The sequence below is a fragment of the Clupea harengus genome, chromosome 17 (assembly GCF_900700415.2).
Source record: "Clupea harengus chromosome 17, Ch_v2.0.2, whole genome shotgun sequence".
Taxonomy (NCBI): Eukaryota; Metazoa; Chordata; class Actinopteri; order Clupeiformes; family Clupeidae; genus Clupea; species Clupea harengus.
This window is the reverse complement of record NC_045168.1, coordinates 990,001-1,002,500: the sequence shown is the minus strand read 5'-3', so window position 1 is coordinate 1,002,500 and position 12,500 is coordinate 990,001. Positions and strand designations below refer to the sequence as shown.

Genomic DNA, 12,500 nt, shown 5'->3' with positions numbered 1-12,500 from the left:
TGGGGGGGGGGGGGGGGGGGGGATTTGCACGCCCCCGCTGTAAATAGGGAAAAAAAATGTTTTCGAGGGGGAGAAATATTTGCCTTTCATGTGCGAAATGGTGTCTGGGTCCTTCTGTTTTCCTCATTCAAAAAACGGATGGTTGAGAGATCAATCAATAAGGCTTGACAGCTTCCCACAGCTTCTTCAACCTGCCCTGCTAACTGCTTTATCATTCCGCTCATTTGCAAGCGCGCACACTTTCGCCCCCATCATTGTGTAATTTACTTGTTGAGATGGTGGATGAGTGTGCTTGCGTGTGTTAGTGTGTGTACTTGTGTTGTGATGTGAATGCGCGTGCGCATATGCAAGCCCCTATAATGCCCAAACAAGCACAAACAGCATGGAGATTATGGCAGGCAAACACCAAGCTGCCTGTCGCAGTCAACACTGATACCATGCTGAAACAATATGTGCTGTTTTTAGTCTCTTTCCATCCCTCTCTCCCTCCCTCCCTCCCTCACTCACTCATTCTCTCTCTCTCTCTCCCTGACTCTTTTTTCTGTCAATGTCTTTTCTTTTCCTCTTTTGTTTCCCGGGCCCTGATGCGGTCCCTTGCACGGTTTCCGAGTGACAGATAAATGATCACAAGCCCTGCACTTATTTAATCACTCACAAAGGCTCCCCCAGTCCTCTCGAGGCAACCGTCGGGCTAACAGCTAGCACTGATTTAGTGCTCTAATGATTCTGCTCCACTGCTAAGCAGGAGCAGGCCCGCACCACACCGCACCACACCGCACCACACAGCACCGCACCGCACTGAAAGTGAAACATTGAGTTGTCCTTTAATGAAGCAACAAGAAGTTATTAACTCACATTTACATCGGAAGCAACTTACAAATATGGACTCACGGAACAGATAATCAATGCTTTAATCAATGTGTAAAAATAAGGCTTCAGTGTTGATGGTGTGAGGCTATAGTGTTGAGTCTTGAGGTTTGAGTTTTTGTAGATTTTGTTTTGTTGGAGATGAGCTCACCGGTACTGTGGGCTGAGGGCGAGACAGACAGTGAGCTCCGTGCCTCTTTGGAGAAGGGAACAGGCCCTAGGTGTCCTGTCACACTCCTTGAGCCACGCCGGTATGAATAAACCAACGCGTGCTTTTGCACCTCTGCTTCGTCATGAAGAATTCAGCAGAGAACACCAGCCAGTGCCTTGTCTGGACTGGTTTTAATGGCTGTGTCGAGCAAAGTGACAAAACACATAGAAGCCCATTCGGAGATGTCCTTAAACCTTGGGAAAAAGGAGAGACGGGAGAAAGACAGAGAGAAGGAAGGAAATGCAGAGAAAGATATCCATTTTCGATGTGTGTCACTTGTGCCAAAGACGTGGAGCACTCTGATTCATCCCCCACCCCTCTCAAGGCCATAGAATGAATGAAGAATTCAAACAAATGCCATCAGGCATCTGTTAGGGCTCCTAAAGCTACTGTTTACACTTAAGACAGGTGATAAAATGCCCTCTCCAAATAGCCATTCTCTTTGCACACGTTATCCCCAAGATGCATTTAGCAAATAATATAAAAAATAAAAAACAGAAACCAAACCCGTCAGGCTGGTCAGAATCCTTTGGAGGACGTGTGTGCAATCTTGATGCTCCCTGTCACCTCTTCAGCGGTGTCATCTTAATTACCGTTAGCACACTTTAATGAATCACCGGCTTCGTTAATTACGACAAATCAGGCTAGCCTTTGTTTACCACTGGGGAGGCTGCGGGCGTGGAGGCACACATTACAGGAGGATTTGGCTCGGGCGTAATCTATTTCGGAGCGTTTCGATAACAAGAGTGTCATCGCATTACAAGTTCAACTGGGAAATTAGGGGAAAAATATCCAAAGAAAAATACAGGGATCACAGTCATAAGCCAACTGCCAATAAAATCCTTTGGAGCAGGAATAAGGAGAATTGTGTCTGAGCTTTGTGATGCAGGCTAAAAGAAAAAGTTATGGTTTTGAGTAGGTAGAGCAGAAAGGTTATTAGCAAACATCAATGTCACATTTTCTGTCCCCGAGGACCTGCTCTTGAACACCTCCTAGATAGGAGCAATTTGGGCTCTGCACTGGAATTCACCTATCCTACTAAAATGATCCCACCATTATGTTCCCCATCAAACGACCCAGTTCATTTGCACATCTCTTCCTCAGCTCAGAGTGTGTGTGTGTGTGGGAGGTGTGGGAGGAGGGGGGGGGGGACAAGAAAGAGAGATGGAGAGGAGGGGGTAGAAATAGAGAGCCTCTGTTGTGATGAAAAGCAGCATAGCTGTAGGTGCCTCTCTAACCCCTCCAGCTGGTTTTGATGACAGAGTGACAGTTATGAAGAGCAGCACAGAAGATCCTCTTTGTTTCAGAGGGAAGTGGGGGGGGGGGGGGGGGAGAGATTTGGGATCAGCATCCTCTCTCACAGATATGTCTCCGAGCACAGATAGGCAGCAGGCTTGGCTTAGCGTCAATACTGTACACATGGCAACGAGAGCAAATCTAATCTCCAGGCATGATGAGGTAGATGAAAGCTTAGGTTCAAGGAAAAGCCTCCACTGTAATGGATTCATCAATTTAAATATCTGTTGGAGGTGTGGGTCCTCTTTCAAAAAAAAAAATTAAAAAGTGTTGGTTAAGGGAATATGTTGGTGGCACAATTCATTTTTTTCTGTCCTGTTTTTTTTCCCCCTTCTCTTCTTTCTTTCTTTCTTTTTTGTCATCGATCCTTACAGGTCATGCTTTTTTTTCAATTACAAGATGTGTATTCAGAGGCACACTCTGAGAATATACGAGAACATTAGTAAGCCTTGTAGAATGAAACAGTTTTCCTCACTGATCGGATTAAGGAGGCCTGCATTTGAATGTGAAATGTTTCACAGATGTTTTGCCATGATACATTTAGCTGAGAATACAGCCATCAAAATGATTGAATTGGTCCCCCCAAATGCACATTCTCCTCATGAATATCATTGCGGAGGAATAAAGCTGGATGTTGCCTTTTTTTCATTTTCGCCTTAATTTATAGCTATATCTGCCAGCCTTTGTCAGCAAGCCCCCCCCCCCCCCCCCCACCCCAAATGGTCCTGTCACAGCGCATTTATGCAAAATTAGCTCAGAGAAATCGCTCAATGACGAGGTGTCTCCATGAAGACATGCCTGGCAGTAGTCCACACATCAGCACAATGGTAACACACTATGGGGCGAGTGGGGGGGGGGGGGGGGGGGGGGGGGGTAGATGTTCCTTTAAGGGGATTAGTAGTCTTGTCTGTCAGTCATGTTGTGTTACTCTAATGTCTCGTGTCTCCCACACCAGACCCCCCACCCCACAAACACACACACACACAATTTAAACTCATAGACACACACTCACTGACAGCACCCCACGCTTGCTGGTGGTGCCAAACCACATGCTGCCGTGGTGAACGCCGTTTGTAGACGCTCTGGCCAGCCCCGTCCCTGTCAGTGAATAGAGCCTCCACCGCCTCTGCCTCTCTTACCATCGCTACTACACACCCAGCCAGAGGGGTGAGAGAGACAGAGAGAGAGAGAGACAGGCAGATAGAGATGGAGAGAGCGAAACAGAAGGAGAGAAACAGGCAGAGAGGGAGAGAGAGAGAGAGAGACAGGCAGACAGAGATGGAGAGAGAGACAGAGAGAGAGAGAGCGAGAGAGAGGCAGACAGAGATGGAGAGAGAGAGAGAGAGAGAGAGAGAGACAGGCAGGCAGGCAGACAGAGATGGAGAGAGAGAGACAGAGAGCGAGAGAGAGGCAGACAGAGATGGAGAGAGAGACAGAAGGAGAGAAACAGGCAGAGAGGGAGAGAGAGAAAGGGGAGAGAAGTACAAAGACAGACAATCAGAGAAAGCGAGATAGAGGGACTTTTTGTGGTAGATACTGTATGACTTCTGCAGGATTGCTGAGCCTGTATTACCCCTGGGGGTATCTCATTCCCAGTTTAGCTCTTTTCAGGGCATCAGGGCCTTGCCATTGTTGTGGCTTAAACAACACATGTGTCTTAAAAGGGGTTGTGAGTGTGTGCACTTGTGTGCATGTATGCGAGTGTGTGCATATGTGTGTGTGTACATATGTAGTGTGCGTGTGTGTTTGTGTGTGTGCATGCGTGTGTGTGTGCGTATGTAGTATGCATGTGTGTGTGTGTTTGTATGTAGTATCCGTGTGTGTGTGTGTGTGTGTGCATATATGTGTGTGTGTACGTATGTAGTGTGCGTGTGTGTTTGTGTGTGTGCATGCGTGTGTGTGTGCGTATGTAGTATGCATGTGTGTGTGTGTTTGTATGTAGTATGTATGCGTGTATGTGTGTGAATGTGTGAGCAGATGTAGTGTGTGTGTGTGTGTGTGTGTGTTTTATCCATCACCCCATGTCCCAGTGGGGACAAACAGAGGTGGGAGAGGTTCATATGTGGGAAGGGGGTGGGTGGGTGGGAAGTAGCTTGCCCCGGCACAGCCCACACACACTCCTCTAGTCCCAGTGGAGCATGCCAGCTTCCCCGGGCAAGATGTGTGTGTGTGTGTGTGTGAGTGTGTGTGTGTGTGTGTGTGTGTGTGTGTGTGTCTGTGTGTGTGTCTGTGTCTGTGTCTGTGTCTGTGTGTGTGTGTGTGTGTGTGTGTGTCACATCATGTGTGACAGTGACACCAGAGAGGGATGTAGAAGCAAAGGAGTCGGAGGAAAAGTTCCTGCTTGTTTGTTTCCTATGGACAATATTAGCATTGTTCAAGAGAAGAGTAAAGAATATAGGACACCGTGAGAGAAAGTGGGTTGTCTCTCCCAGGGCTTAAGAGGCTTATTGTTCTTCCTCAGATGATAAACAGGTTTTAACTGACACGCCATTGTTTTGTTTCTCTTTCTGAGACCATGATAAAAACTAGGATCGGAAGTTGGAGAGGGTCTTTCATGTTATTTTTTTTTCCATTCAGGTGTACTAATGGAGCATACCACTGAAAATGATACCCACACTCAGAGCCTGACTGCAGGAAAGGTTCTGTGGCGTGTTTGGTTGCCTTCCTATGGGTTCCTGCTTGACAGAAGAAAATAAACTCTCTCTCTCTAACATATAATATACACTGACTTATACACTCACTCTCTCTGTGTCTCACACACACACACACACACACACACACACACACACACACACACACACACACACACACACACACACACACACACACACACACATACACACGTGGGTACACACGACTGTTCCCTGTTCGCTGTCATAGCCCAGCAGAGCGGCATCTCATTCCGGCGTGAAATACAGTGGCCTCTGAAAGTGCTTTCCTCCTCGCTTCGACCGGCGAGGCCATTCATCAAGCCCCCGAGATCACCACAAAATACGAGCCACTGTAACCAGATCGGAGTGTGCTTTCTGTCACTCTCCACCGGCCAGCGCGGTTGTTCCTTAGCCCGCGACACAGCAGACGCTCAGCAACTTAGAAGATTTAAGTGACATTTAATCTCCGCAGCCCACCCCCACCCCCGCCCAACACACTTCATTTCTGTATAGCCCCAGCTTGTTTTATGCGTGTCTTTTGGCGGGGAGGGGGGTGGGGGGGTTTTGGGGCAAGAGACTGGCTAGAGATTGCGTAAAGGGTCAGGGTGATGTTGCTGGCCGCGATACACATCCTTTAAATCAGCAGGATAGCCAAATCAGCTCCTCTGCCTGCGCGGTTCCATGGGCCGGCGAAGATCAATGAAAGAGAGCGGCGCGTGGGGCTCAGACGTTTGGAGCCAACACTCCTCAGACTCTTCTTTACTGTATCACGCTGTTTTTCACTCAAGACTAGGGCGGGCTCAGTTTTTTTTTTCTAGGACATTCTTTCTGTGTTTTGTTTTGTGTTTTGCGTAACATCTTTTGTCTCCCTTCTCCATTTTGCCTATCTCTTGTCTATTCCTTGTTCCAATTATCTCCCTATATCTCTTCATTCACATCTGCAAGAGTTGCATTCTGCACCTTTTATTACCTTCCCTCAGAGTTCTTCACTCCTCTTTCTTCTACATTCCTCTCAGCTCTTCTTCTCTCTCTCTCTCCTCTTCCCTCATCTCTTTCTTCATCTTCCTCTCTGCTGTTCCTTCCTTCCTCTTCCTCACATCTCTTACTCTATGGCACATGAAAAATAAATCTCAGGTCCCAAGTCACGGCTCAGTCAGGGCCGAGCAGAGCCAGCGTAATTGGTCGGCCATTACGCGGGCCCGCATGCTGTAACCGACCCAGTAGGCCGCTGCCAGCGGTTCTAATTGGTGTCAGCCGAGGTTACCGCCGTCGGGGTGGAAACGCCGTGTAGCTTTGTCAGACTCCTGTCTGTGGCTCTATATGTGCTCTCACTAATAGCTCACCAGGCAGCTGATTTGGTGCCGGCACACGCGTCCTTTAGGCGTTTGTTTTTTTTGGCCCTACACTGTTTTCTCCTTCCTGTTACCCCAAACTAGATAATGATTTTTTATTTTATTTTTTAAATACAAGAAATAGTCGATTACTTTCGGGATGTGTTCATCATGGTCAGCACCAGGCTTTCCAGTCTGCTGCCTCTGTGGAGCTCCGCGGTCTCAGAAAGGTTTCTCTTTAATTAGAGGACCGGGGGAAACGGGTACAGTGGCAGCCATGGGTGCCGTGTTAGCCGTCTGAGTGTGTATCAAAGTGGACAAGGCTGATGGATGAGTGCAGGCTGAGCTTTGGGGACCAAATTTGCGGCGCAGTTTCAGGGACACTCCTTTTGGCTGTTTAGGAGAGAGCCAAAGTGCGGGGATGACCTCTCCCGTGCCCCTTTACAACTCAAAGCTGCCAATTACCTGATATCACCTGATTTGAATTCCTACTCTGAAAGGTATTTTCGCCACTGTGGCCCACAGTTAAGAGCTCCAGGTCCAGGTCCAGCTCCAGGTTCACTCCCTCAGAGCCTCCATTGATTGTTGTTGATGTAATGCCGAGCTGGTCTGTTGAATGTAAAATAACACTGCGGAGTAACTCTGAGTGCTGGAGGAGATGTCCGAGTTCCACAGTGACTCAGCGTTAGTGGCTCAGGTTTCAGATCCTGATAGATAGAGTTGTAAACTGCCATACCCAGAGCTGGACAGATGCCAGTGTTATTGCCAGTGTTAAGCTGATGATTAGTAACACACGCACACACACACACACACACACACACACACACACACACACACGCGCGCGCACACGCACATATACACACATACTCACAGTCACACAGTCATACAAACACATTCCATTTGAAAGCCTCAACCTAAAGAGTACAACGGTGCAGATGTGTTTTAGTTAAACTAGAATATATTATCTGTAGCCAACAAACATTTCCTAACGGTCAAGTGAGATTTAAAACAATGAGCTACTGAAAAAAAGATATGTTATGAAAATGTATAACGAAATAGAATTTTCCCCATGAATGCTTGCTATCTTGCCTAGAGGTGAAAAGCACACCATAGTTATTGGAAATATTACATTTGGCATCTGGTGAAAACATGGCATCCTTTTCCAAGTGCAATATGGCAACATATGTTATCTTTCAAATAACAACAGTTGTTCATTCACATATTACTGCTCTGGACACTTACCAGAACCCCCCTGGCATCACAGAGGGAGAAAAGTATTCAATTAAATCTGATTCACAAAAACCTGATATCGAGAATTTGCAGGTACGCTTAGAGCAGTTATGTGTGATTATTTGCATTATCTACAACAAAATGCACCAAAAACACCACTGTTTAAGCCTCAAGCGTTGTGAACTGTTTTTAGTCAGTATGCACAAAGGATCCAGAACTCCCCAATATCCTGGAAAGCCATAAACTCTTTAGGCCTGCAAATAAAACCCTGTTTTTTGCCTTCTCCTGAATGGTAATCTGTGTCCTTCTACCAAGATTTATACCGTGTATTTTCTTCTTTGGGCAGTATGGCAGTCAGTCATACTATACACTTTTCCATTCTTTGAAGGGACCAGGAGGTATTCATCCTGCATTCTCTTTCAAATTGAATTCCCTCTCTATTTGGTGTAAAATGACAATATGGGGTATAAAAGGGAGCGGGTCCCAGAGGGTAGGCCCGGTGTCTCCGAGCCTATATGGCATCAAGGAGCTAAATCACCATGGCGACAGCACCATAAAGTAATGGGTGGCCTTTAAGTAGGCCCTAAATCTGGGGGAAAATGTCTCAGTCGCCTCCCCACACCTCATCTGTTTTCCTCTCCTCTCCTCCTCAGACTCTTTTCCTCTTTAGCATTCACTTTCTCTGTCTCTGCCCTCCACCACCTCTCTATATCCCCCTCTTCTTCACTCTGTCTCTTTCATTCAGTAAGACTCTCTCACTCAATATCACTCACTCTAATTTTCGTTCTCTGTGGGTTTCATCTTTGTCTTTCTGTTTTAACTCACTGTCTCTTCCTCTGCCTTTCTTCCCTCTCTCCTTCTCTCTCTCTCTCTCTCTCTCCCTCACCTTCTCCCTCTCCCTCTCTCACGATAGCCAGCCCTCTAGTGACAATCCCTGGCCTGCCCTTTGTTCCCTTCAGCGCTGGGCCGGTAATTAAATTAATATTTCTCACTAGCCTCTCCCTGCCTGTAATTAATGTTTTATTACAGTTGATTTTATCGCTACACAGTAGTGTGTGGTGGTATGTGGAGCCACATGCAAAAAGGGCAGAAGGGACTTGCGGAAGTGAGGAAAGTTCTTTGTAATGAGTCACGGATGAAAGAGCAGGGAATGTATTCACTGGACCCCTCTGATACTCCGCCGAAGTTTATGACAGATTTAATCTCCCATGGCGGAAGAGATGGCTGGGAAATTTAATTAGCAAACACTGAACACGCAGGGCCGTCTAATGTTCGCGCCAGCACTAAGGAGCGCCCCCCCCCCCACAACATTATCTCTACTCTAGTTGTGCGTATTTCTTTTACTGTACACAAACTCATTCTTTGCTGCTTCGTCATCTGGGGGCTGATTGGGGAATTTTGCTCTTAGAAAAAAAAAATGAAGTCGAGATTTAGTTACCAAACAATAATAATGTTACACAACGTCTCAAAAGGATAGACTTACAACATTACTGCGAGTCTGGTTTTGTGTGAATACAGGCGCAGGTTAACTTTCACCTTTAGGCTGTGTTGTGTCCTCATTTTACCAAATGACTGGATAAAAGCCCCCAAGTCGCATTCTCCTCCACCTCACGCTTCATTTGAAACTTGTAACGTGTGATAAACCCACCTGGAGGACATGGTCTCGGTCCCCACAACAGCAATCTGCTATTTTCCAGCCTGGAATAACCGTATGCTGTTTTCATTAGAAAGGAAAGTGCTCTGTAGATCGCAGGTGTGTGGAGGTTGAACTAGGCAAGTGTTGCTGAAGTGTGCTTGACTCTCTGCCTGCCTGAATTGATGGGAGGTAGTCCGCAAGACGAATCGGATTTGGCGGATACTTGTGACATCAGACAATTAGTGCAGGAATTAGCTAATTATATTCGTGTTCAAGTGATCAAATCGATTAACCTTTCAGCACCAATTTAGGCATAACTGTTTAATGTAAAAATCCCTGGTACACAGAGTGTGTGTGAGTGATTACCCTAAGGTACTTTTTACACAGTGTTTGATGTGACCCACACAAATGAATTTTATGTGTTTTAGTTGCTGCCTTTTAGTCTACATGTACTTTTTTTAAAGTTGAGAAAATCGAATGACCTGTTAGAAGTTGATGACGTTTTTTTTTCTAATTTGATCCAAATTCAGCGGAAATGCTGATGTAATAGCAGTAGTTCACATTTCAGACGTGAGATTGATAATTAGAACAAACCATCAGCCCTATCTGCTGTGTTCACTTTCACTGAATGCCTGATGAAGGAATTGCTTTTTTGGTACAGGTCAGTAGAAAACAGAATGAGGAGATGTAGAGACATGACATGTAATGGAATACAACCCATATTCTTCCCATCTGTCTTGGTGCCAAACACCGGGCCATTTCCACCACAGGTCACAATGAAACCAATGACTTTGCCAGAGGTACTTTCACCTGTTTTCCTTCACTCTCTCTGCTCCATCTGTCTGGACTTTGATGGAGGGCGAGTGAAAAGAGCTGTTTGACCTTTAGGTGTTTTAATTATTAAACAGCAAATAGAGTCACGGCCTGGGTAGTTGCAAAGCTAATTTGTCCTGTGTAGCTTGAAGGGGTGGTGGGAAAGGAAATAGTATTCTGTGTTTTTTTTTTCTTCTTTTCTTTTTTTTGGTGGAAAGTTGGTCTGTTCAGCTCCGGGTCTCGCTGTGTGGTAATAAAGAAGCCCATTGCCTGGACTGCTTGTAATTTCACCTCCATTTCATTCGTCTCTCTCCATCTCCCCAGCAGCCAATATCCACCATCTATTGCAATAGGGGAGGCGAGGCGAGGGGCTTTGGATGCAGGCTCAGTTGATCCACCAATCTGAACAACACAGAGAGAGAGGGGGAAGTGAAAAAAAAAAACTTCTTTGTCCTCTTGCCTCTCCTTCCTTTTTTCCTACACGTGGGCAAGTCGCCCAAGCCTCTTTAGATGCGAATGTCTGACCCAGGAGGGTGGATAGTGATCCCCCCCCCCCCCCCCCCCCCCACCTATCAATCCTAATTTCAACCCCATTTGGATGAGGTCGCCAGGCCCCCTCTCTGATTCCATCATTATTTTGGGCACACTCGCTCCCTCACTCGCTCCCTCATTCGTGCTCATCTCTCCCCCGGTGTCAGGGTTCAGTGTTCCAATATCCGGAAATAGGCGGACGAGGCCGAGGCAGCCTCATATGAGGGGCCTTTTTATTTCATGCCATTTAAATCCTGCCTGTAGATGGGATATTGCTCCGGAGCTATCAGTGCCATAAATTAGATAGCGGTCGGGTTTTTCCGGGGGGCCGGGGCGGATTCAACGGACTGAGCTGCGGGCTTTGCGGAGTTAATTAAACCTGCTTGGGCTGGGAGTCCTGACAGGATCTCAGATCTGTTCTGCCACCAGCAGCAGCAACTCCACCTACCTTCCTCTGCCATTTCACTGCTGCTGTCTGAGGGTGACCTAGCCAACAGCAGACTGCTTCACTCGGCTTCCTCACAATTAAATCCTCATCGACACCACACACACATACACATACAGTGAACTGTACAGAAGAGTTAGCTTGTGAGGAGAGAAAAATTAGCCATGTTGTGTCATAAGTCGTATATACCAACCCTTTACAAAGCAGTATAAATATAATGCTTTCAGATGTACAGCTTTGGGCAGTACTATTTCAAATATGTCATAACAACAAGTGCTGACTTTTAGCCCCAGATTCTTGTGGTGTTTGCATCTTTTGTGCCCGGCGGATACTGCCCTTATCTGAGCAAACCAAGAATGCCACCTTTAGTTTTTCCTGTGTTTTCACGCAGTGACTAACCATGTGGCCCCTCTTCCTTTTCTTCTTCTTCTTCTGCAGTTTGTACCAGGTGGTGGTGGAGGAGGAGCGCCCCCGGCGGGCACGGAGGGCGGCGGAGATCCTGCGCTGCTACCCGGTGCCAATCCACTTCCAGAACGCCAGCCTGCTCAGCTCGCAGTACTACTTCAGCGCCGAGTTCCCCGCCTCCCGCATCCAGACCTCCAAGACCTTCACCATCGGCGACAACAAGACCTACAATGGCTACTGGAACGCCCCCCTGTTGCCTCACAAGAGCTACAGCGTCTATTACCAGGCCGTCAGCACGGCCAATGGGGTGAGTTCTGCAGCCTCGCCATGGAGACAGCCATGTAACTCAGCATCAGCACCTTGTGTTTCTCTACCGAGTCGATCAAAGACATGCTGTGGCATCCGAATCAGCCGTACAGTCATGATGGGTCCTTCAATTAAACAAAAAACAGCAACAATTAAGCATTTGTAAAACATTTCGTAGCATTTTAGTCCCTAATTATAGTTTACCGTGTGGCTGGGTTGTTGTGTTCTGTTGTGTGTATGTACACTATCAATTGTTTAACCATTCACTAATTAGAGATTGCTGATGCAAGAATTAGCATCCAAATGTCAGCAGTTTTGCCCTTTCCTTGAGCATCTTTTGAAATGAATCCACATCCATTTTAATGGCAGTTAACTGGGCCACTTTGAGGAGGTGCCATTTGTTAAAGGCTGCTCTGGTTTTAAGGCCTCCAGTTTACACACACTGTTACACTGAAATCCCCCTTTTTAACAGAGAAACAGTTAGCAGTACGACATCGCACTAGACCACAGACTACACTGGTAGTGCTCCATCCTGCTCAGAGGCTGGTGCTGATGTGGTATTACATTCGCCTGTGGAGGCAAACTGTAGCTCATTTTTACAGCGGAGGATATTAAAATCAAAGAACTGTAATTTGTCAATACAAGACCTTTTTAAACGCATTCAGCCGTTTAAAATGTGACCTCAACATACTCTGACATTCCTAACTCGCTGAGAAATTGTTTTCACCTTTGAAAGCTACATCTGCATTTTTTACTGCAACAAATATTAATTCTTTCA

General features: G+C 46.5%; 1 protein-coding gene across 21 annotated transcripts in view; it reads left to right on the top strand.

Moving 5' to 3' along the window:
• The window catches only part of ptprma (protein tyrosine phosphatase receptor type Ma), a 193,268-nt gene that overhangs the window by 114,299 nt on the left and 66,469 nt on the right, over positions 1-12,500 (top strand). For all 21 annotated transcript variants that reach the window (XM_031583787.2, XM_031583786.2, XM_031583784.2 and 18 more), the window contains exon 12: positions 11,450-11,723. In XM_031583787.2, coding sequence (XP_031439647.1) covers positions 11,450-11,723 — 274 coding nt within the window. The remainder of the gene's footprint in view (positions 1-11,449; positions 11,724-12,500) is intronic.